The sequence below is a fragment of the Mchenga conophoros genome, linkage group LG16 (assembly GCF_057382185.1).
Source record: "Mchenga conophoros isolate Kocher_MC1m ecotype Shallow Benthic linkage group LG16, M_conophoros_male_GT1.1, whole genome shotgun sequence".
Classification (NCBI taxonomy): Eukaryota; Metazoa; Chordata; class Actinopteri; order Cichliformes; family Cichlidae; genus Mchenga; species Mchenga conophoros.
In genome coordinates, this window is record NC_140541.1 from 26,039,832 (window position 1) to 26,065,767 (window position 25,936).

A 25,936-nucleotide genomic window follows, 5' to 3' on the forward strand; every position below is an offset into this window, starting at 1 on the left:
GCCCTTTACCAATCCAGCCACGGGCCCATCCATCTGGCCCATCAAGACTCACTCTCATTTCATCAGTCCATAAAACCTTAGAAAAACCAGTCTTGAGATATTTCTTGGCCCAGTCTTGACGTTTCAGCTTGTGTCTTGTTCAGTGGTGGTCGTCTTTCAGCCTTTCTTACCTTGGCCATGTCTCTGAGTATTGCACACCTTGTGCTTTTGGGCACTCCAGTGATGTTGCAGCTCTGAAATATGGCCAAACTGGTGGCAAGTGGCATCTTGGCAGCTGCACGCTTGACTTTTCTCAGTTCATGGGCAGTTATTTTGCGCCTTGGTTTTTCCACACGCTTCTTGCGACCCTGTTGACTATTTTGAATGAAACGCTTGATTGTTCGATGATCACGCTTCAGAAGCTTTGCTTTCGAGCCTATACAGCTTGGAGTAAGACAACATGCATGAAGAGGATGATGTGGACAAAATACTCATTTGCCTAATAATTCTGCACTCCCTGTATAGATATATATTTTTATCATGCCAGCTTTACTAACACAGGGGAACTCAGAGAACATGTACAGCAATTAAAGAACCAAAATGCTGAAAAAAAAAGAAAATTGAATAATGAAAAACAAGAATTGAGAGTTAATGAAATGCACAGATTTTTCTCTCCCAGGACTTTCAAAAAGTTTTTCTTTTCATACATGAAAGACAGCTGAAAAAGAATACATAATGTACATGATTTGAAATTATGTATCTGTCATGGTCCTGGGTCGTTGACCCAGCGTTTTGTGTTTTGTGACTATTTCCCTCTGTTCTAGTTATTCTGTGTCCTCCCCCCTTGTGTCCGGTTCGGGTTCTAGATTTCCTGTTTTACTTTGTAGGTCTGTGTCTCGTTATGCCCATTAAGTTCCAGCTGTGTCCCCTCCTGTGTGCCATTTCCTCATTACCTGGTGTGTGTATTTATAGTTGGTGTCTGCCTGTGCTCCTCGTCGGCTCGTCTGCGTTCATCCATGTATCACTGCGTTCCTCCGTGTAGCTCTGCATTCTATGGTGTTTCGTTCCTGTCTCTGCGTCTCTCTGCCCCGCACCCCTTTTGTATGGTCTCAGGTTTGTCTTTAGTTTCTCCCAGTTTAGGTTTGTAATTGCTCATGTTGAGTTGCCTGTTTTTGCCACCACCACCACCTTGTAAATAAACATCACTCTGTCATCAGTTCGCTGCATCTTGGGTCCTCCTTTTCCTCCACACCACACGGCTCCCTCCGCCAGCCGTGACAGTACGAGCCGACCAACATGGACCCAGCAGCATTCGCACCTACCCAGGAGTTTCGGGAGGAGGTAACCGACACGGTCGCAAGGTTGGTAAACCTGTGGCTCGAGCAGGAGGAAGAAGAGTTCCACCGCGCTGTAGAAGCCAGGCTACAGCAGCTACTCTCTGCACACTCCTGGCTGCTAGACTCGCTTCACCCGCTGGCACGGGACTTCCTCCTTCATGAGCTGCACCTTCGCCCTCCAGCCGCTACCGCTTCCCAACCCAGCCCGCCGGAGGTTTTGCCCGGCCCGCCGGAGGTTTTGCCCGGCCCGCTGGAGGTTTCGCCCGGCCCGCCGGAGGTTTCGCCCGGCCCGCCGGAGGTTTCGCCCGGGAGGAAGCGACGATCGCGCCGTCGGCGCATCGCCCCACAGCCGGAGAGTAGGACTTCGGAACTGCCGGCTGTGGTGAGTGGAAAAGACACTCCGTCTGTTTCGCCAGCTCGAATGACTGTTTATTCCGGGGCTGTGTTTGTTGAGCCAGCTGCCCAGCAGGTAGCTCAGTTAGCCGCCCAGCAGCCACTAGCTCTGTTAGCCACTCAATCGCCACCTCCATTACAGTCACAGCCAGACCTATTAGACACTTGGTTACAATCCATAGCTCAGTTGGCAAGAGACTCATCCGCCTTATTATCACCTATTCAGCCATCATCTTCACCAGCTCCGCCTGTATTACAAGTCGAGTCCATCCAACCGGAAAAGCACTGTTTTTCACTTGTTCATGTCAAGCAGAGAGACACACCACATAACGCAGTTGTCAGTCCGCAACAGCTGGCCAGCCCAGCGACTGTGACGCACTCCAGGGCCTCCCCAGAGGCTGGGTCCCAGCCCCCGGCCGACTCTGGACCCCTGGAGATTAAGAAGCCAGCTGAGGACTGTATCCGGCTGTCGCTGCCTGAGCTGGGTCAATGCTCTGTGCAGCTGCAGTCTGCCTTGTGTTTGCCAGAGGCCCGTGCGCCTGCTGGTTCTGATCTGTTCCTGCCAGAGGCCCGTGTGCCTGCTGGTTCTGACCCGTGCCTGCCAGAGGCCCGTGTGCCTACTGGTTCTGTTCTGTGCCTGCCAGAGGCCCGTGTGCCTACTGGTTCTGTTCTGTGCCTGCCAGAGGCCCGTGCGCCTGCTGGTTCTGAACTGTGCCTGCCAGAGGCCCGTGCGCCTACTGGTTCTGACCTGTGTGTTCCAGGGGCCCCGGTGCCCACTGGTCCAGAGACTGTTTTCGCTGGGGGGCCCGAGGAGCCCGTCCAGCCTCCTGCTTCGCCTGCTGGGGGGCCCGAGGAGCCCGTCCAGCCTCCTGCTTCGCCAGCTGAGCCTCCTGCTTCGCCAGCTGGGGGGCCCGAGGAGCCCGTCTAGCCTCCTGCTTCGCCAGCTGAGCCTCCTGCTTCGCCAGCTGGGGGGCCCGAGGAGCCCGTCCAGCCTCCTGCTTCGCCAGCTGGAGGGCCCGAGGAGCCCGTCCAGCCTCCTGCTTCGCCAGCTGGAGGGCCCGAGGAGCCCGTCCAGCCTCAAGACTCGTCAGCTGGAGGTTCAGGAGAACCTAGCCAGCCTCCTGTCTCGTCAGCTGGGGGGCCCGAGGAGCCCGTCCAGCCTCAAGACTCGTCAGCTGGAGGTTCAGGAGAACCTAGCCAGCCTCCTGTCTCGTCAGCTGGGGGGCCCGAGGAGCCCGTCCAGCCCCAAGACCCATCATCGCCACCAGCTGCAGCCTCTGTGTCTCCATCCTCGCCAGCTGCGGCCTCTGTGTCTTCACCCACGCCGTCGCCTGGTCCAGCTACTGCTTCACCCACGCCTGGTCCGGCCTCTGCTTCACCCACGCCTGGTCCGGTCTCTGCTTCACCCTCGCCTGGTCCAGCCTCTGCTCCAGCCTCGCCTGGTCCGGCTCCAGCCTTCGTGTCTTCAGCCTCGCCTGGTCCGGCTCCAGCCTTCGTGTCTTCAGCATCGCCTGGCCCGGCTCCAGCATCCTCGTCAGCATCGCCTGGTCCGGCTTCTGCTTCAGCTTCGCCTGGTCCGGCCTCTGCTTCAGCATCCTCATCAGCTGCCTCGTCTGGTCCAGCCTCTGCTTCGGTCTCGTCTGGTGCTGCGACGGCCACGCCACCTTCGGGTCCCAAACTGCCGCCTCGACATCGGCGGTCATCTGCCAGGCCGCTGGTGGAGCGTCATCGTCACTATGGACGACCTCCTAGACGCCGCCGTTGCTGTCCGCACGGTCGGCCGCCTGAACTGTTTCCTCGTCACCGCCGTTGCTGTCCGCACAGTCGGCCGCCTGAACGGTTTCCTCGTCGCCGCCGCTGCCGTGTGCACGGTCGGCCCCCTGAACTGCCTCCGCTCCGCCACCGCTGCCTTCCACTCGGTCGGCTTTCGGAGCTGTGTCGCCGACGTGGCCGGCCTCAGAAGATAAACTGTCCTGGACTTCTGAGCTGTGAGCCTCTGGGCCGGCCTCCTGAACTGTGTTTTGTCCTGGTACTCCAGCATGTGTGTTTTTGTTTTGGACAATTCCCTCGGTCCGCTGGAGCTTGTTTTGTTCGGTGATATATTTTTATCATGCCAGCTTTACTAACACAGGGGAACTCAGAGAACATGTACAGCAATTAAAGAACCAAAATGCTGAAAAAAAAAGAAAATTGAATAATGAAAAACAAGAATTGAGAGTTAATGAAATGCACAGATTTTTCTCTCCCAGGACTTTCAAAAAGTTTTTCTTTTCATACATGAAAGACAGCTGAAAAAGAATACATAATGTACATGATTTGAAATTATGTATCTGTCATGGTCCTGGGTCGTTGACCCAGCGTTTTGTGTTTTGTGACTATTTCCCTCTGTTCTAGTTATTCTGTGTCCTCCCCCCTTGTGTCCGGTTCGGGTTCTAGATTTCCTGTTTTACTTTGTAGGTCTGTGTCTCGTTATGCCCATTAAGTTCCAGCTGTGTCCCCTCCTGTGTGCCATTTCCTCATTACCTGGTGTGTGTATTTATAGTTGGTGTCTGCCTGTGCTCCTCGTCGGCTCGTCTGCGTTCATCCATGTATCACTGCGTTCCTCCGTGTAGCTCTGCATTCTATGGTGTTTCGTTCCTGTCTCTGCGTCTCTCTGCCCCGCACCCCTTTTGTATGGTCTCAGGTTTGTCTTTAGTTTCTCCCAGTTTAGGTTTGTAATTGCTCATGTTGAGTTGCCTGTTTTTGCCACCACCACCACCTTGTAAATAAACATCACTCTGTCATCAGTTCGCTGCATCTTGGGTCCTCCTTTTCCTCCACACCACACGGCTCCCTCCGCCAGCCGTGACAGTATCAGCAAACTTCTCTCCTCCTGGAGCTGTATACTTCCTGAATTCATGAGTCAGCACTCCAGTAGTTGACCTAGATAACACCAAACCCAGGAGATTAGACAGCACTGATGACCAATGTACTTTCTTAAAAAATCTCACCAAGAGAGACAAACAGAACCAGAATACAGAAAAGTTCCTTCAAAAAGCTTTAAGATGCCTTTACAAATAGAATTTTATTTAAATTCATTTAAAGTTTACCAATAATCAAAATAGTCAGTTTAAAAGTATTTAAATCTTTGGAAGTTATTATAGCTTACATAACGTCTGCATATAGTTTGCACACCTGGGTGTCACATTTTGCTGGGCAACTCCTGTCAAGCTCTGTAAGACTGGATGTGCTGCAGATGGCCATTGCACTGCAGTACTGTCATGGCTGATTACTTTGGTTCACTGTTGTGCCGAAAGGTGAAACATCACTCCAATCTCAGGTCGTGTCTGTCCTGGAACAGAGCGTCTTCAAAGATAATGCATTCCCTGCACCCATTGCGCAGGTTCTGCTCTGCAGTCTGCAGGCTTCGATCTGTATTGCATTTAAGCATTCCTATGAACATCGTTACATTTACTGGGATTTGCCAGACATAGTATTTGGAGTTTTGTCCAGATAGTTCAGACTTTAACTCATCACATTAAATTACTTTTTTCCTCTCATGTTCTCAGAGTCTTTTAAATGCAGTTTGACAAACTCCCAGCAGCCCAGGTCTCTTCTACGGAACCAATTTGGTTGGAAAAATTGCCTTTTTTAGTAAATGAAAATTACACTTGTAAGAGGTTAAGCGTGCAAAAGTGAGGGGATCTAATTTTTATCTTGAAGTGACTGCAGGCTGTGGAGTGAGCAAGCAATGCATTCCTGTCTCTGTAAAGCACTTTGAATCACCTTGTTGTTGAATTGTGCTATACAAATAAACTTGCCTTGCCTTGCCTTGCCTTGCCTTGCCTTGCCTTAGTAACATGCAAATGAGATCTTTTTTTTCCAGCAATGACTGGGTACAAATTAAAATTACATACAGTATATTCTGGTAGGGCTCCTTTACTTTGACATTTTTGGTGTTGGCAGGCATGATGATGAAGGATTTCAGTTTCATCTCCAAGCATTTGGTGGACAGATGTGATTGCTTGGTGCAGGGACTAGGGGGTTTGAGGGAAATTGTTAGGTCTAGAGAAACACACTTTGTGGTAACTCTGTGTTATTGACAGGATGGGTGTCTTTTTTTTTTGTATGACCTGGTTTTGTCTAGTGTATTACTGCAGCTTTCAATTCAGCTCAGAGAAATTTGTCAGTAAATACCTCAAAACTCTTGGCCGCCAGCTTCTCGAACTAAAATATTTATTTATTCTTAGAACCAGGGGCCTGAGAGCGGTAAATATTATTTTCTGTGTGCCGATAGCACACAAATAGCATCGCTGATAGCATCCTTTATTTCCTCACTTGTTAAATACAGAAAATTGGACATTTGAGGTAAAGATGCCATGTTTCACTTTACAAAACTGAAAAAACACAAAAACCAAGCCTATAACTGGTGATAAAAAAAAGAAGCTAAGGGACGGGAGCTAATTGTTTATGCAGCATGTAAACCATTTACTTAATAGTGTGGGTCATTCTCCATAAGCCAAAAGCATAGTGCCTTTAACCCTCATTCTCTTTGCTCCTCTTTTTTTCTCTTGACTCCCTTCATTCATTCTCTTCCCCCAAGGAGCCTTTATATTACATTATGTCTTCATTCCTTACTTGTTTCCAGTTAGACAGACAGTGATTCATTTATTATGGTCCAATACATTCCAATAACAGTGATAAGTATTGTAATGAAGTGAGCTGGGACTGGGCCTAATGCTTTTTACAGTCATATTACAGCTACAGGGAATCGGTGCAGCATGTGAGTGCTGCTAAGCTCTCACAGGCCAACACTGCCTGCAGAGACAAGGGTTATAAGGTGGTGAAGACTGGATCATCTGTTGAAAAACATCAGAGGGAATTTTGCTGGTGAATGTAAAGCATCAAATCCCATCCACTCAGATGTCTGCGGATGTTCACTTGTCGACTGTCAAGCCAGCAGGTATGAACAGTCATTCAGGATTAGAGCAACAATCCATTATTCAGGAAGCTGATGTGAATTCTTCAAAACTTTTCAGTGGTGACCTTATTTGCACATCTGCTGCTGCACTTCAGTACTGCTGCCCCCTGTGGTGAGTAAAAAAAAACAAAACCTTTCAGTTGTGCTGGAAAAGTTTATTGAGAGACCTAGAAACTCAAGCAGTTTTTCTGTCCAGGGTAAATAAGGTGATTTTTTTCTCTCTCAGAAATATCGCTTTAATGACCTAAAGGAATGCAAAGAGCCTCTGCCAGGCGTACTCGCTTGTCACTAACTTACTGTGACAAATGGGGGTGGGGTTACTTAAAGGGGACAACAGCTGAGGAGCATCAGTCTATTTTTGCTGTCCCTTCATTTAAGTCTCACAGAAGGAGGTGTAATCGCCACGTGGTGCCTGAAAATTAGATAAATTTTTAGTGGAACTTGAAAATATGGAACCACATGTTACCAACAGAGGATCTCCCAATTAAGCAAGTTGCAGTTCAGCTTCTGCTTCAGTGTCCTTGAAAAAGTTGTGACACATCAGATGGATTAGAATAAGATGTAGATCCTAACCCAAATGTGTACATCAGAGACAGCCTAAGGGCCAATGAAGAGACAGAGGTCATGTCTTCTGTGTAATTTTTGGTATCATGGGTGCGTTTAATGGTTCGGTGAGGGTAATATGGTATTTTGTGTGCTCAGACTTTTTTCATTGCCCAATATCTTTGATTAATATTACATTAAATTTAGTTAAATACAGAAGTTTACTATTTTTTTCACCAGAATAATCTTCTGGCAGAGTGGAGAAGCCATCTTAATGGCAATAGGTCAAAATCATATTTACTATAATATAGTAATAAGGAGGCTCAGATGGATACCTCATAGTTTGTTTCTTTAGACTCTATCCTATTAATGAGCTTATTTTTGATGTCAGATCAAATGACAATATTTACTGTTCACAAATTTCCACATTTCTGCAGCTTAAATTTAAAAACTGTTCAGACAGTAAGATTATATGAAATAAGTAAAAGCCAGAAGCCCTCTCGAAATTAAAATTATATAGAAAAAATGACCTAAGTTAAACTTCCTAGAGAAGTTATAAGAGCCTTTATCCGACATAAGAGTTTGCAAATGAGTTTTGGCGTTATTTTCTGACAGCTACACGCATTTGAGAGGAGCAGCAGCCCGAACGCGGTAACTTGTTACCTCTGGGTTTCCAGAGAAAGCCCCTCCTTGGATGGACCCTTCTCCCCGAGCGTCACTCGGTGCACTTCAGTCCAGTCCCCCTTTCCAAATACACATCCACTGTCCCATACACAAACACACGCTCGCACACATTCACACAGCGCCAGACGCTTATGCAAATAGTCCGCTTGCCGCTCCTGCCGCTCTACTTTTGTAGAGACGCATAAAGAACTCTGGATGTTGTTAACATACTTTAAAAAAAAGTTTTGTGGAGTTGGAAAAAAAGTGATATTACTTTTCAGGATTTTCTTGGCTCTCTTCTAAGGTGATAACTTTTTTGGGAATTCACTCCAAGTATCGGACCTGATGGGCGGATAAACTGCATAAATTTGCTTTTAAATTTCCGAACCGTGCAGCTGGATTAAAGTCAGCGTTTGATGGTCAAAATGAATAATTCCATTAAATGATTAACTCCCCCGGACCGAAGGATTTCAAGGTATGTTGTGAAACGCGGTAAAAGAATCTATTTATCTCCAATGCTTCTTGCTCATCAGCATGATTTACTTAAATTTTAACTATAGGTCGAAAAGCTTTCTCATGTTTAGCTCTATAGTTGGTCTGTTGAATTTAAATGTTTGGCGTTTTTATGTTAATTTTGCGATTGGGTGAGAGTAACAGAGCGAGCGAGGGAGAGGGCGGGAGTATTTCTAGCCTCCTAATGCGCCCTTTGACTTAAACCTTCATTCATATATCGCATCAGCCACACCGCTAACTACTTAAGCACACGCATGCGCGTCTGTATGTCTTATACTTAAATATCTCACCTTTAAGACAGGTGCGGTGTTCCAGCATGGCTCTGTGGCTTGAGTATAAGTAAAAGTGTGAGGAGTAGCACTGTGGTCTCTACTTAAAAAAAGGAAAGAGGTTATTATGACAGAAGTTGTTGGAGAAATTTTGGTGCTCTTTGCTTCTCTCCATTATTCCTGACTTCCTTTTCCTCTTTTGCAGTGATAGTGTACTGTCTCCTCTAGTAAATGAAAATGAATCGGGGAGTGAATGTGCTTGCGGCTTTACTGGCTCTCCTGATGCTGGCACTTGTTGTGCCCACGAGCAAGTCCTGCCCCAGGACCTGTAATTGCTACCAGGCCAATGAAGTCCACTGCACCTTCCGCTCACTGCTCGCTATACCTCCCGGTCTGCCTGCACACACCAGACGCATAAACTTAGGGTATGGAAACACACATACATCCAAAAGAACAAAGTATGCTGCTCACACATATGTAACATATCAGTGATAACGAGCTAAAGCTTTTTTGGGTGTTTTTTATTCTTTTTTTTTAAATCAGTCAACACAGGAATTTTTTTTTTAAAGTATACAGATGGTGTTTTGTTCTCTGGCAGGTTTAACAGCATCAGGAACCTCCATGACAGGTCTTTGGCTGGGTTAAGGAGGGTGGAGCTTCTGATGCTTCACAGCAATGACCTCCATCATCTTCCAGATGCAGCGTTCAGAGACATGAAATCGCTACAGGTAAACAGGAAGAGGAGAAAGACAATACTTCTGACCTTTCTCACTGGGGTTAGTGAATCTAATTAAACAGAGAGTGGGCAGTTTTATATATAAAACGCCAAATTACAACAAACAGTCGCCTCAACACCCTAATGGGTAGGAGAGACAACATTTTGTGACAGTGGAGATAAAAAGTTACGATACAGTAGACCAGTAACATCTGAAATACTTGTAATTAACACTCTTAATAACACTCTAACTATGAGAGATTAACATTAAAACCGCTTGTCAAAGAAGGTTTCTGTTACTGATAACGCCAGTAATGTATGATTATCAAGATAAATAGTATTTGTCAAAAAGGTTTGGTGTAATTTAGAAACGACGCTACACTGATAAATGTGCCCAAATCCTGCAGTCATACTATTAATATTAAACCGATTCATTAGCTAAATCTCTGATCTGCAAAACTAATCTAGAATTAATCAATCAAAGCGAACAGTCATCATTTCGTAGATTCAAAACGTCAGCATTTTTTTCCTAATTTCTTTATAAGTGATGCATAATTTAGCAATCATCATTCGTTTCACTGCTTGGTGACAGGAAACACACTGGACATTTGAGAAGCAACCTGAGGGCAGAGTTAGCAGTCCGTGGGGAAGTGATATTACTCAACTAGCAATTGTTCCCTTCATCTCCCAGGCAGATGCTGATATATTTGCCGTTCTGTGGTAATAGGATCCATATTTTCATGTGCTGACGTCTTCACATGCTTGATCCGTCAGCAGCTGGAACTCTTCCAGCTCAGTAGCCTCCCCAGAGGGCAGATTTAATGTAAGCCTCACAGAAACAAAATTCCACAACCTGATTTTCATGGTGCGCCTTCTTAAATTTCTGGTGGGATCTTCACACATGGCTGGAATAGCAATAGATTTCTTACAGTTTCCTTTTGGGGAAAGTGCTAAATTTTACATTTGGATAATGAGAAACCCCGCCAGTTCTAGGATATCCTTTTAGTTTGACCCGATGCACAGCATGAATATTTCATCTGGATATGCTGTCAGCAGTAGTTTTGTAAATGTTTTAACTATTTTCTTGAAATCTTTGCCTGTATTTTAAAAAAATTACTCAGGATAAGTTGTTTCTACTTGGATTTTTACACATCTCTTTATTCTCATGTTATAGACTCATGTTGCCAGCATGTGGTGTCCAGTAACCGACTTTTCTTTTCCTTTTAAATCAGCCTTAGATGTCTGTCCTAATCCTCCATTCCTTCTGCTCATTTCATTTCCTTTATTCCCACAGATACTAAAGCTAAGCTATAACAAGCTGAGAGAGATCTCTTCATCGCTGACCTTCTCTGGCCTGACCTCACTGCTCCGCCTGTATTTGGATCACAACCTCCTCCAGCACATCCACCCCCGGGCCCTGCTCCAGCTGCCTAGCCTCCGGCTGCTTCGTCTACAAGGAAACAGGCTGCATCAGTTGCACCCTCACACTCTATGCACATTGTCCCTACTGAATACATATTACTTTTCCACACTCAGGTGAGCTTGTACACTTCAAACATTCAATGTAATAATCAGTGCGAGGGAAATCTGGTTTTAAAAGTATAACCAGATTTAGTTCTGCTGGTAGTCCTGAGAGTGAGGGCAACACAGTAATTGTTAACTTAAATTCAGTCCAAGCAGCCATCTGCTTTGATTCAGACTCTGCTTTCCCTCTGTTTTCATATCAGTTTTTTCTTCTTCCCTTTCTTTAGACACCTGGACCTCTCCAACAACAGTCTAACCACCCTGCCCAAAGACGCTTTAGCAACAGCACCTCTGCTGGAAACTCTTATGCTGCAGGCTAATCCGTGGAGCTGTGACTGCAGGATGAACTGGTTTCTTTCTTGGACTCTGGCTCACCCAGGTGACTGCCATTACTGAAAAAATCATTTGTTTACACTTATTGTTTTGTCTCTCTAACGTGTTCAGAAGAAGAAATAGATAAGGTGAGAAGGAACATTGGGAACGGGCTGAGAAACAGAAGATTGTTTTGTTGATATTTCCACTTTATAAGCCGAGACCGAGAGCTGCATGCCAAAACCATTCATTTTAATGCATCTGGTTTTGTTATCTGAGAACCTTTGGCCACTACCGCCCTCCACCTGCTTTTTGTCACAAATTATTCATTGTTTCTCCCCATTATCTTCCAGTGTGTTTTGTGGCTGTTATTGAGATGTGAGAGAAAGCTAGGCCGTGAAATGTGTCTCATTGATATGCCAGACTTAACTTGCCATGACTAATCCATGATGACAGCACTGATGTGTGTCCACTGAAATACAGGCTAATGATTCCTGTGTAGTAATGAAGTGATGCATATTTCTGATTTATGTGTAAATTAAGTAACCATACCTAATTAGTAAGAGATATAAAGTGTAATGAATGCTTAAAATATGCTGCCATGACTAATAAATGACTATAATATGCAGTTATATGTTGAAAGAGCTAAAACGTGCTATTGTGTATTTGCATAGCTGCTATGACATTAGATATGGCAAGGCTGTCTTTTGTGATATCATTTTCTCTGTTTCCCTCTTTCAATTAGGCTTGATGAAATGTCCTGGTGGCCCACAGTGTCCATTATGTACATCCCCCAATTCACTTCAAGGGCAGGGCTTGCTTGAACAGACTGCTTTAACGTGCAATTCACCAGTGATCCCGTCTCCAGGAAAAGAGGCACCTTTAGGGACAGAACCCAGTGAAATTAAATCAAGTGAGACCTTCAGAGAGCCCTTAGGCAGTGCCTCACTGGGTTTGTCTGACCAGCAAGGGTACAGTGTTGATCTGAGTTGCAACATCACTCAATCATCCGACTCCCAAGATATTGCTCCTCCTCCAGATCTCTCCGTGTCCTCATCTTCTCCTCTTCCTCTCGCTCTCTCGCTCTCTCTGGAGTGCCCCGTGGAGAGACAGAGCTATGAGAAACTTTGGAGGATTCTGGCTTACTACAGCGAGACTGCAGTTCGCCTCGAGAGGGAGATCATGCTGAGTAAATCCCCAGCGTTGGCCTACCGCTATAGGCAGGCAGCAGAGACAGATGGATATTATCACACTGGAGTCAAAGCTTCTGTTAAAGCCAGGCCTCAGTGGTTAATGCAGCCAGCTATTAGCATTCAGCTAAACAGAGCGCAGTCTAATGGACATAAGGTTCAGCTTATATACTCAACAAGAGTTTCTGCTCATCTTGACCCTACCTCTCAACTCTCATCATCCTCTGCTGCTTCTCACCCTTGGGTGCTGATTTCAACTAATCATACTACCACAGCACTGGCAGCAGTAGCAGGCAGTAAAGTACAGCTACCCTGCCCAATTCTCACTTCTGGCAACCCCAAAGCACAGTGGATTCTCCCAGATGGATCTGAACTCCTCTCCCCCTCCAGCACCCTAGATGGCAGGCTCCGGGCTTCAGGCTTTGTTTTACTGCTACAAAATGTACAACTGTCAGATGCTGGGATTTACTACTGCGTTGCCAGGGCTGGAAGGGACGTAGATGTTCTTCCTCTGCATCTGGCAGTGGAGGAGTCCTCTGTTCCGCATTTAGGAGAGCAAGTGGGGCCTCCTGTCACAGGGACAGTTGGAGAACCTGTCAGTTTGCCTTGCAGGATGTCTGGTTCACCAGAGCCTTATTTAAGCTGGATTTTGCCAAATGGAAATGCGGTACGCCGAGGAACTGCTGTGCCAGGTGGACTCACCATAGAAACAAATGGGAGTCTCTATCTGCCTAACCCCTCCCTGAGGGATGGTGGTCATTACCGCTGCACTGCAGTCAACCACTATGGTAGAGATGCTCTGTCAGTGCAGCTGATATTAAATTCACAGCATATCCCTGCGCTTAGGACTTCGTTTCCCAGAGGACCACAGTCTGCTGCTGGCCGGTCAACCAGGATAAGAGCTCCTTTATTACGTGACATGAATGAAGGATCAGGGGACGGAGAGGAAGTGGAAGAGGCGACTGTTGGAAATAGAAAACGCCCAGTGTCGTTTCAGGGACCCCCAAACAGACGCTATCCGATTGGAAACCCACGAAGACGTGGGCCTGTAAGAGAAGGCTCCCGGAGACGAGGCGGTGCAGCTTTTTCATCCACAGACCAGAGAAGAAACCTCTTTGAGAACAAACGTAGAGTTAGCACGAGCAAAAAAAAGATAGATCCGCAGAAATGGGCTGACCTTTTGGCTAAGATACGTCAAAGGACTGCTCTCGCTAATCGTGGCCAACTTATCACAACAGAAAAGCCCACAGCTGCACCGGTCCAAGAAGCTGAAGACAGAGTCACGATAGAACACGAGGAAGATGATGATACAGATAGAGGTAGAGGTCAGGCAGCAGGAGTGGAAGCAGAAACTGAAGGGTCGTCTGTTGATGATATAGTTCTTCAGGAGGAAGAGTTACAGCCCATTCAACCTGTTAACACAGGAAGCCCGACAAAAACAGAGATAAAAACAGAGACTGAAACAGACTCTGAGACAGAAGAAGGTACAGAGAGGTCAACAGAAAAACAGATAGAGAATGAGACAGACACACTCAGGCAGGCAGAGATACCGGGTTCACAAACACAGACAGCAGCAAACGCAGTGACACGGAAAGAACCGGTCACATCTTATCCAGTGTCAGGAACAAATGAAATTGTCCCAGAACCAGTTGAAGGAGATGAGCGAGAAGTGAACCCCAATCCATCAAGAACGAGACCACAGAATCCCCGACAGCGGTTCTTCCCTAATTTGGTGCCAAACTCCCGCCCCCAAAGACCTCGGAACTCACACAGGAAGATTGGACAGCGGAGACGAATCATCAACAGGCCCAGGGTGCAACTTTTGACCCCAAACCAACGTCCCCTGGAACCCACAAACCCAATAACCCCTGCTGTGACACCTGACACCACTACAAATCAAATCAATATGTTGTCACTGGTCTCAACAGCCACATCTGCGGGAATTTTGTCGACACAGAGAGACCATATTAAGACTGCTCCAAACGATGTTGCTCTGAATCTTTTTGGCTCTGCTTCATCATCTTCCTCCCCCTCACAGACTCCCTCCCCCTCGTATACAAACAGATACACACCTACAGCTATAATGACTCACTCAGGCAAGAGACCAGACAGGGAAGAGATACCAGACAGTGAAGAGTCCACTCTTTTCAGCACACCAGCACCCACTCATTCTAATTTTGTCATTTCAGAAACGCACGTGCCAGGCACACATACCTTAGCACACAGTATACACAAACACACAGAAACACAAACAGCCTTAGGCAAGCATATTGACACACCCCCAAACAAACACAGTGAAAAGCTGGGGAAGAATTTTGTGAGCATACTATATCAGTCTTCCTCTCCAGCAACTCACTCCTCCCTTGTTTCAGTTTCCAGTGCAGCTACTGCAAAAACCATAACAAATCCTACAACTGCCCCTAAAAAGGTTTATTCTAATGCAAATGCCAGCAGCTCTAAAAGTACATCTTCTGCTATGACTAATGAGTACAAGCTTCCCACAACAACTGCAATTAATCCTAGGACTACAAGTTCCACCATATTTGCTAGGACTATTATTCCAACATCTAGCACTACCAGACATACTGCAAGTGCTTCTACCTCTGCTACACCTATTCTTACACCTACTACTCCCGCTACTATTCCTGTAGTTGAACTCTTTACCACTACAATAAACCCTAATAATAATGCTTTGATTTCAACTACTACCGATACTAGCACTACTACTAGTAGTTCTTCAAACTCATTCATTGTTACGTCCCGATTTCTTAACCCTCCATCTACTGCTACTGCTTCTACTACATCTGAAACTACTAAAACTACTACTACTACTACCACTACTCCAACATTTACAGTTTCAGCCAAAATTCACTCAACTTCTAGGGCAGCTACGCCTAGCACACTTTCCAGTACCGCTGCAATAATGACATCAGCAAATACCAAAACATCATCCCGGGAGAGGCCAAGCATCGACCTAGCTGACCCCAGAGAGAGGCTTGCCTCTGGTGCTCCAAACCAGAGTCGGCCCCCCACTGACTGGAAAAACGCCGGCGCTAATTCAATTCCAGATTCACACAGCAGCAGGACTAACTGGTCCCCTTCATTCCCTGTGGCTCCTGGGGTGAGTCCAAATGAATTCAAATAACATTTCTATTTTATAGGTAGTGCTACCCAAAATGGGCTTTAAGGCAAGCACACACATACACACACACACACACACGCGCACACACACACACACACACACACACTACAAAGAGAATAACAGCCAAACTAGGACCACCATTTGTTCTTTTCTAGTGTTAATTCAATTGCAAATTAATGTTTCCCCATTTTTACTTGCTTTTGGTCATTTAGTAATTTATGCAGTGGGTAATTTCTTTAAGTGCACTTTTAAATGTAATTTGCAGTTTATATACACACAACTCACATTAACATTTCTTTACCAAGTGAGTGCCTCTGATGCTCCAAACCAGAGTTGGCTGACCCAGAAAAAAACAACACACACACACACACACACACACACACACACTACACCCAACTCTGCAAGCCCTTGGGGCAAAATCTAGATCTCCAAACAGTCTAATCTCTATCCACATGACCTGCAATTAAAATTAAAGGATGTTTATGACAATTCTACAATTTCATGGATTCTCCAGAGCTCTGTCAGAGATCTAAAGAAAAAAACAAAATTAAAAACACGTGTTCCACAATCAATAGCATTATGTGTTGTTATGCATTATGTGAGTCTAATCCCATGGGATTTAAAGTAATCAATTGTTAATTAATTTACAGGCCTTGTTGGCAAGCCTCAGTAGATTAAAAATCTCAGTCCACCAACAAAAACTCTAAGTCTGAGATCACTGTGAAGCTATATTATATATCTTATTCCACAATATCACTATTTAATAAAAAAAAAAAAAAAAAGAGCAATAAGAAACATTTTACAAACTGGCAGTTTTTAATTAGCCCCTGTGAATCAGACTTTTCATGCTGATTCATAACTTCACAAATGTGTTTTAATTGGCCTGCTTGCTGTAGGTTGTTGGAAGCCCTCCAGTCACTGGCTATTTAGTTAAGAAAATGAAACTCAATGGCCAACCTAATTCAGGCCAACATAATGAAACATTTTAAACTTGTAAAGTTTAAAATGTTTCATTAGTGAATCCCAGATATCTTTAAAGGTTTGAATATTTTAAAGGAGTCAAATTCATTATCCTGTGATTTAATGTGCTCTTGTAGGCTCCAGTCGTGAGATCCAGACCAAGGATTGCAGACCCGCACGTCAGGACAGTGTCATTCCCAGCAGAGAGCACTGCCAGGCTGACTTGTGAAGCTAAAGGAGAACCAAAACCCACCATCACGTGGATTAAAGTCGCCACAGGTGTGCACACTGCAGCATGCATTTATTCTAACATACCTTAAACAAAACACCCTGAGCTATGTCAGTGTGTAATCCAGTTTACCGCCACTTTAAATCTGTTGCATAAACTCAAATCATGGAACAGGCTTCATGTTTATTCTTTTAATTTTGCTGGAAAACGCAGCAGTGCTTATTTCGCATTCACCGGTTTATTGCATATGTGCATGTCTGTATGGTATGGTCTAAAATCTATTGACTTTGCATTTAAAGCAGAGTAATTAAAGGTTTACACTCTGAGGTCACTAATGCTAAAGGAAATAAGCGTCAGCTTTAATATGTGCTATGAATGAATACAAACACATTTTACTGTGATGAAAAAAAAACCCCATTAACAACCAGCATATACACTGGCATGGACACAATAGGCTTTTCTCTAGCTTGCCATGTGGGAAAGACATCGCAAGCAAGTAATGGAACATTTTGTGCACTGCATCGCTGACTTTACTTCATGCTGTGCCATTTGGTGTGCCCCCGTTCCTCCTTTCCTCTCTGTCTCTTTCTCACCCTCTTAACGTTTTTCCTCACTCTCTTTGCTCGTTGCTTCTCTTTGTGTGCGTCTGTCTGTCTTACTCTCTTGCTGTATGTCTTTCACTCAGGAGCGGTGATGTCAGTCCACTCCAGAGCTCAGCGTTTTGAGGTCCTGTCAAATGGCACCCTTGTTATCCAGAATATTCAGCTGCAGGACAGGGGCACATACATCTGCAGTGCACAAAGCATGCTGGGTCGTGATAGGTGAGGTTACGGATATATGTTATGCATACAGTATGGTTGTGTAATGACAACAGGGCACAGTATTTTAATATTAATGACATCAGCCTACAGTAATGTGTAATTAAATTACTCAGCATAATGTATATTGTGGTGCAGTTATGCTTGTTGAGTCTGTTGTTATAACAGCAAACAGTGACATACGCAGTAATGCAAACCTGTATATATAAAGTATGATTTGGTGCCTCTTATGTGATTTCTGATAGAGTCATGCATTGTGTGTTTGCCTTTGCATATTTCATAAATTGAGGGGTTTTTTTTGCCCGTCTTCTTCATGGCAGGTTGCTAACGACCCTGGAAGTTTGGACTCGCCCCCCTCGTATGCAGCTGGCTAGTTACAGAGAAGCCACCATTCATCAGGGCGGAGAAGTGCACTTGGAGTGCCAAGCGGATGGTGTTCCCGCCCCTCTGCTCTCGTGGGTTCTGCCAGATCGTTCTGTCATGACATCTGCTGGCCCCTCCACCAGTCGAATCAGCGTGGACACGAATGGAACTCTTCATATCTCAGTAACTTTACCCAGTGACCGAGGAGTGTATCGCTGCGTGGCCTCCAACTCAGCTGGTGCTGCCAGCACCTCTGTGCGTGTACACGTGTCCTCGTTACCTCCGGTGATACAGCAACCCAGAGAGGAACACCTGCTCTTGTCTCCGGGGAGGCCAGTTTATGCTCACTGCTCAGCCCGAGGTGCCCCTCCACCAACTCTCCGCTGGCGAATCCCAGATGGGACCCTTGTTCGCCCATCCCAGTTTCTCCACGGCAACCTCTTTGTCTTGACCAATGGGACACTGCATATTCGAAAAGTCGGGCCAAAGGATTCTGGGAGCTATGAGTGCACAGCAAGTAATGCTGTGGGGACCGATAAGAGAACAGTGAAGTTAAAAATTGAAGGGGGAGCAGAAGGAGAAAGAAGACAGGGAGAAGTAAGTCATAAAGGAGTAAAAGCTGTTGCTACTGAAAGGCCACCTTCTTCATCACTCATTAATGACACAGGTCTGAGTATCTCTAACCAGCCCTCAAATCCATTTAGCTCCCCTAAATCTCCCTTGGAAAAATCCAAGACGTCGCTCACCTCAAGCTCTTCTCACTCCTCATCTAACCCTTACCGGTCCTCGAACTCATCACCTAAATTTAATAAAACAGTCACTGCCTCCCACACACACTTTACCAGTGTCAAAAAAACAAATTCTTCTTCCCTTTCCCCACCCTCCACGGGGTCAATAAATAAGAATAAAGTCTCACCCAGTATAACCAACACAAGAGTTGCTTCCCCTACAGACAGGAGAGCATCTACTGTTTTGAATCCCTTGCTCCTCTCCCCTTTTAGCAAAGCCCGTATTATTTCTACATCACCATCTAGTTCTACTGTCCCACAAGGGGGGATTTTACAGCTTCACTGCTCCGTAACTGGCAACCCAACCCCTATCATTATCTGGAGGACCCCCAGCAGGAAGCTAGTGGACCAGCACTTAAGGTACTGGGAATGTCCACATTTGTATCACTACATATGTTGTTGATTTTAATAGTACTTCATCTAATTTAATTATCTACGTTTGAATGAAAGTTTTGACCGGCGTTTGAAGGTGCATCCTAACGGTACCTTGTCAGTCCAAGCTGTAACGGAGAAGGATGCTGGAGACTACCTGTGCATTGCACGGAACAAGGTCGCAGATGATTATCGCCTCCTGCGTGTTACTGTAGCTGCGAAACCCGCCACGATTGAACCAAAACAACTGCTCACTCAGATGGTGTCAGTCGGGAAACCACTGAAGGTGAGCAGAAAAACAGAAATGTAATTAAATTGCAATTCTCAGCCGCTTCTGATGCAAAGTTTGTTTGATAAATGCACACAAGCGATTAATATTTTATTTCCAGTCTGTGTTTCTCACTCAATTTTATTTGAATCTGGGTTGTTATTAAGTTGTAGTGTTTGCACTGCATATTTCCCGTGAAATAATTCAATTCATTCATTCATTTGATGCTGTATTGTTTAAAATGTCTGGCAAGAAATGTCTAAATCTGAACTGTCCCTCTCTTATATAAGTTTACTGTTGAGTTTTAGAGTTATTTCGTGCCAGGGTTGGTACATTTGAGTCCTAAAGTTCAGGCTTTAAGTTGGGATCTAAAAATGTTTTATATTATTTGGGTCAAAAAAGAAAGAAAAACCTGCCGACGCATAAATGTGCAGCTATGAATCATCAGCAGGGTTTTTCAGCAGAAAATAAAGCACACATCAATATTTAAAGGCTTGGTGAAAAATGTCAAGAAAAAAAAAAACAAAGCAAGTATGGGATTTTTAAAAATAATTATTTTAATTTAAAGATTTATGAGCTGTGTTTTAGTGTGAGTGTGAAATTTGTAGTGGCTTAGATGTGTTTTAGAGTGCAGCATGTAGTTGTTATTTATCATTTATAATGTTTCTTACGACTTCAGCTTTCATCCCAAACAAAAAGTCAACAACCTTTTAAATCATGCATCACTGGAACACTGATCCTCTGCAGGTGGACTGCCAGGCATCAGGGCTGCCTGACCCAGCTGTCCACTGGACCTTACCAGATGGAACCATGGTGAACAGCGTGTTGCATGGGGAAGACAGAGGAGGCCGAGAACAACGACTAATAGTGTTCAGCAATGGGACGTTACTGGTTCCAGCAGTAAGCGCTGGAGAAGGAGGAGAGTATACGTGTTACGCTGAGAATCAAGGCGGCCACGACACCATGAAGGTAAGACAAGTAATTTCTTCATCATTTTAATTAAAAGTCTTTGTCATGAGCTGCATGAGTTATGAGTGCTTTCAAACTGAAGCTTTTACACAACTAAAAACACTAAACAATTAAATCATCTGTTCATCCTTTCAAGGTCAAAGTAAAGGTTATGATGACATCTGTTCCAACTTTTACTGATGACAGAAGCTACCATGTCATGAAAGTACGCCAGGGAGCAACGGCCCGAATTCCGTGCCGAGCCACAGGAAACCCTACCCCTACAGTGACGTGGTTCAACCCTGCAAACCGTGTTATCCCACGAAGTTTAGGATCTGGTTATTATTTTGAACGAGTAGTGGTGGTTTCAAATGGCACTCTGGAGGTGCGCGTAGCTCAAAAGATCGACACGGGAAACTATACGTGCCAAGCAAGCAACTCAGCTGGGGAGAGGAGCAGGGTGGTCAGGCTTGAGGTGGAGACGCCTACCTATGGATTGCGTGGCCGAGTGGAAGGTGGAGGTTGGAGCAATAATAGTGGAACTGACACCAGATCAGGGGACAACATTAACAATGGGGGGATAATCCGCTATGGATTGTCTGGAATCACAGACAAGCTGCATAACAACAGCAGCAGCAATGACAACGATAATGAGAGGATAAGAAACATTGTACCAAGCAGTGGTGTTAATTTGGCAATCAGTAGCTCTAATCCTGTCCTTAAGAATGATAGTCAAAATGGATTTAACGGACTTGTGAGTGGAATTACAACAAAACTGAGCAGTAGCGTAATCAGCGTGGGGGTGAACCGTGCTAGGAATGTAAGCACTAAAGCAGATAATACTGGAATTAATATGAATAGACCTAGTATTATACACAACAGCAACAGTGTAGGTAACAGTCGCAGCACAGTTAGAGAAGGTAGTGCTGAGAGAAATCCTGCACGGAATATCAATGAAGTCATTGCAGGAAAGGCTAGTAATGACGCTAATACGAGCGGAGAAAATGGCAGGTTAAGTGGTAATTCGAGAAATGCTGGAGGCTTTAGTAGCACTGTGTCTAATAAAGCAGTTGGGACAAGCACACACAGAGGGGATGATTTTAATAGGAGCGGTAATCTAGGAAGGACTGACAGCAGAAATGGTGGTGAGTTAAGTAGTAATACTGATGCTAAAAACTCCCCCAACACAGTACTGGGTGTAGCAACGGCGGTGAAGCAGCAAGCAGTTAAAGGTCAAACTATTTTTTTGCCATGCCCTTCCCAAAATTCCCGTCAGTCGCGTCTGTTCTGGCTTCTGCCTGGGAATGGCATGTTGCCATCTCCCTACTATGGCAGTCGTCTTACTGTGCACCGAAATGGTACCTTAGAGCTGCGGGGTGTTCGAGGGAGTGATGGTGGTGTCTTGGTTTGTGTAGTGAGAAGTGAGAAAGGAGAGACAACAATGCGGGTGGAGCTGGAGGTGTCAGACCAGCAGGAGGAGGTCAGATCTCCACACAGGGTAGAAAGGGTTGGTTTAACAAAGGTGCCGCTCTCAAGAGGGTTAGTGGAATCAGAGCAGTCCTTAAGCTCAAAGCCAGCGTCACCTGTGCTTTACCCGAGAATCTCAGTTACTGAAAAGCCTCGGCAAAGTGCAGCGAGATTGCCTTCACCACCTCACCCAGTTGGCCCCCCATCCTCAACTGGCACTGCCTCAGCGCCCACTGTGATCACCCAAACAGCCTCTCTTGTGAGCATCATTAATGGAGAGACCCTTCACCTGCCTTGCCCTGCTTCTCAAACACCTGGCTTTACCCGCAGCTCATTCACATGGACCATGCCCAGTGGCAAGGTGCTGTCCCAGGGTGAGAGTGATGATTCAGGCCGTTACTTAGTCCAAGAGGATGGAGCATTAACAGTGCAGCAGGCCTCTGTGTTCGACCGTGGCACCTACACCTGCAGATCCACGAGTTATGACTCTTCCTCAGTTTCAGTGATCACAGTTCCTGTTATTGTCATCGCCTACCCTCCGCGCATCACAACAGGCCCCTCCCCTGTGACCTACACCCGCCCCGGTGTCGCTGTGGAACTGCCCTGCCTGACCATAGCAACACCCCGGGCGACAGTTACCTGGGAAACACCAGACCTGATGCAGCTGAAGGTCATGGCTCAGCCTCGCATTTATGGGAACCGCTATCTTAGCCCTCAGGGTTCTTTAGTGATACAAAAACCGACAAGCATGGATACAGGATTTTACAAATGCACCGCCAAAAATGTGATAGGGGTGGACACCAAGGCAACCTACCTGCATGTTATATAACCGGATGAGATGACAATACACGCATACACAATGTCATGTAATAGAAACACAGAGACTTCACTTCTTTGTACTGGTGTATAACCTGTTTGAGTGCTTACACTCTGTGTCCCTGATGCCCAAAGAAACTGCAAACCCCTGTGTGGGAGATACTGATAACTCTCAGAAAGGACACATTGCTGATATACAGTTTATGTCTCATTTATGTATTTGAGGTTTTGAATCAGGGGTTGAAAAACAGGTACAATGTTTCATGCAGGTGGTCTACACATTTGGTGTCTCACTGGTGTAAATCCTGTTTTTAATTAGTGCTCATTTCATCATTGTGGCAAAAACGCTGCATTTTTTCCTGCAGAAATGGTCTTGTTTCTCCACCGTGTGCTAAAATGTAAGAAAGGGGGAATAAGAGCAAAATGAATTGTTCACCAATACAATAACATCTTTTCTTTCTGTGTTTATTTGTAAAATGTAAAAACATTTTCAACCCTCGTGTGAAAGATCAAAATGCGCTATATCCATTTAACACCGGCTCATTATTTAGCTTTATTACTTTACATTTCTGCTCTAACACTGAACAACAATGTACTGCACAATGTAGTATAGCAATTTCACACTATGCACTGTGGCCCTCGGCCTTTTTAGACATGACCTTACCAAGGTGCATGTTAGCAAATGGATTAGACATTAAAAAGTCTTTAAACCAGCTGACTCTCTAGTCCAAAAACTGTGTAACATCCATTTTGCTCCATTTTGCATTGATAATAACACAGGTTAGTTCACTGCTGGTGAGTCGCCCTCCTATGAGTGGTTGGTCTGAAACTGGAGCATTTCCAGTAGCGAGAGTACAGCTGATGTAAGCCGTCTTTATCTCTGTGCTACATGTGATAAACAGCAACTTTTTTGCAATTTATATGTTAAACCGCTTATCTGCCGATAACGTTCTGCCAGCGACGCCACACAGCATCGCACAACATGTCAGTTTTTCCTTCACAACTGTTTCCATTCACATAGGTACAAATGTAATGTCACATAATATGATTGTGTTACATCTGTTGTATATTTTAAAAAATGTTCTTCTTGGGTTTAAAAATGTCATTTTAAAATGTTGTATTTTCATGTGCTAACTAGGTTGGATTTGTTGCGGTGGTCTATATGTAACAAACCAGGAAAAAGAATCGTATTTGGCGCCATTATTTGCACTGAACTGCTTTCGTTAAAGCGTTCACAGGCATGTTGATGGAGGGCTTCAGTGTTATGATCTACTCGAAAAAGCAGATTCTTCAGGACTTTGTACTCACCTTCTGATTCCATTACATTTTCACAGCACTAATGGAGCCGAACATATGGTACAAAACATTTATGTTTCAACAAAAGCCAGTTTTTGAAGAGTAATGTTCAGGATTATTGTGATATTAACTACTGTATAGATGTCTGTTGGTACAAGCACCTGTCTTACGCCTGTGCACAAAGCCAGGAGGTCATAGTTATATGTAGTCACTTAATCATTTTTTAAAAATATTGTCCTTAAATTATTTGCCTTGTACAAACTCTGTTGTTAGACAGTCTTAAAGGGAGAATTATTATTAAATATGAATATGTTTGAAGTCTCACTTGCCAGTGATGAATGCTTCCTAGACTTTTAACACCTTCATTTTATAAATAAAAATGGGAAAAAATGAAATGTCAGTGGTTGAGTTTTGTTCTGAAAAGCAGCACGGTGCAGACAAAGAGCGAGTGCTAGTTTTTGGAGTTAGAAGGAAAAAAGAAAACACCTCGTGGGAGGGTGGGAGCGCAGAAGGAAACTTTTCCTTGAGTGTATGATGAGAACAGAAACTCCTTATCCGTGGCTCAGCTGTCAGACGAGGAAATGGGGTCTTAACAGTAGATGAGACACATGTTGATGACATCATATTCGCCTCTCTGGGAAATGCAATAAAACTCCCAACAGCCTGCAGAGCAGCTCCACACGCCACCATGCATGAGCTCACACCTGCTGTTTACACTGGGAGTCCAGTAAATAGGCGATGAATACTTTTGATTAATCCTGACCTTATGTACTGTATATACGAGCAGTGTGACGGTGCACTATATTGGCCATTAGTATAAAAAAAAGTTATTGGCAGGCAGCTAGAGTAAGGGAAAGCGAAGGAGTGCGAGCAAAATACCTCTGAACTACTGCCAATGCCAAAACTGACGAAAATGCTGCACCAAGTAATTACTGCATGTTTTTTTTCTCTGGGCTGTCAACACAGCGTTCACACCATACTTACAGTATTTAGACTATTTTCACCTTTTTCAGCTGTGCACCTCTTCTGCGTTTCTGTTTTGCATCGTGCTGTGAGGCAAAGGTTTATATCAACGCCACTCCCAAACCACAGATTGAAAAAGGTTTTTTTTTTTTTTACTTGCATGTTGCCATTTTTAATTTATATAATTTAGCAAGTGTAAAGTCACAGCACAGGACATGTAACACAGTCTAGCACTATCCCTAGCCCTTGAGACTAAGGCAACCCCATTTGGTTACTTTAGCACTCCTACATAGTCCACCAGTTGGCCCAGGGCAAATTTTTTTTATATATCTTATTTTTCATGACACAGGATTGTTAAGCCGTGGTTACGAGTTAAATCAAGTCCAGCTTTATCTGAAAAGAGTTTTTAGCCTTTAAAAAGTTCCAAATGTTTTTTCCTCTCTTTTTCTTTTCCTTTTCTTTTTTTTTTTTAGCCGTAGCCTTAATGCTCTGTGATTAGACCATTTAGTCCAAATGAATACAATCAGCCCAAACTTGTCGATACTATTAGTCAGACCTGAGAAAATCAGAGCTGCTGAATAATTGAAGAGAAATGTTTCAAACAATGCGAAGCTGAAGCTTATTGATGTGAATTAGTCCACTGATCAAAGGCACCACTGATTAGAATCATTGCAACGCACCACCCAATAACTTGGGGAGTTTGGTTTGAGTTCTGTGTCTAGAGAAAAATAAAGGGAAAAGGACCAACAATAGAATTTTGTTTTGAGCTCCAGTACTGAAGAAGCCAGTTGTTTTCGCGAAACATGTTTTGAATTATCTTCTTTATGATGCTGGAGAATTTCCATCCACTGTGGCACTTTTACTTAATGGTTCCATGTTTGTGGTCCCTTTTAGCAAATAATTTACTGCCAATCTCTTTTTGTGCAATTGCAAACATACAAGCATATAACTAACTAATTAAGCATCACCAAGGCATTCTATTTTGGATCTATTTTAGTTGCACTTTATTCTCTGAAATGACAAGATTACAGTGTGGCTACAAAGCTCTCGACTGGATTGAAATGCACGCAATCCTGACGAGAAGAACTGTAATGTTGTCATTTAACAG

At 44.6% G+C, this 25,936-nt stretch overlaps 2 protein-coding genes across 2 annotated transcripts; both read left to right on the forward strand.

Annotated features, from left to right (window-relative positions):
* Window positions 1-679: 679 nt before the first annotated feature.
* LOC146556932 (uncharacterized) lies at window positions 680-3,807 on the forward strand. The gene is made up of 4 exons (XM_085250536.1): window positions 680-1,698; window positions 1,936-2,277; window positions 2,434-2,526; window positions 2,734-3,807. The coding sequence occupies exons 1-4, from the start codon at window positions 1,276-1,278 to the stop codon at window positions 3,805-3,807; spliced, it is 1,932 nt and encodes a 643-aa protein (XP_085106662.1). The 5' UTR covers window positions 680-1,275.
* Window positions 3,808-8,006: 4,199 nt separating this feature from the next.
* Window positions 8,007-24,338, forward strand: LOC146556933 (matrix-remodeling-associated protein 5-like). Its single transcript, XM_085249342.1, has 12 exons — window positions 8,007-8,350; window positions 8,863-9,082; window positions 9,256-9,385; window positions 10,667-10,908; window positions 11,124-11,275; window positions 11,954-15,519; window positions 16,638-16,779; window positions 17,415-17,550; window positions 17,868-19,058; window positions 19,149-19,356; window positions 20,086-20,307; window positions 20,444-24,338. Exons 2-12 carry the CDS (start codon window positions 8,889-8,891, stop codon window positions 22,580-22,582), a joined length of 8,322 nt encoding a protein of 2,773 aa, XP_085105468.1. The 5' UTR covers window positions 8,007-8,350; window positions 8,863-8,888; the 3' UTR covers window positions 22,583-24,338.
* The last annotated feature ends 1,598 nt before the right edge of the window (window positions 24,339-25,936 follow it).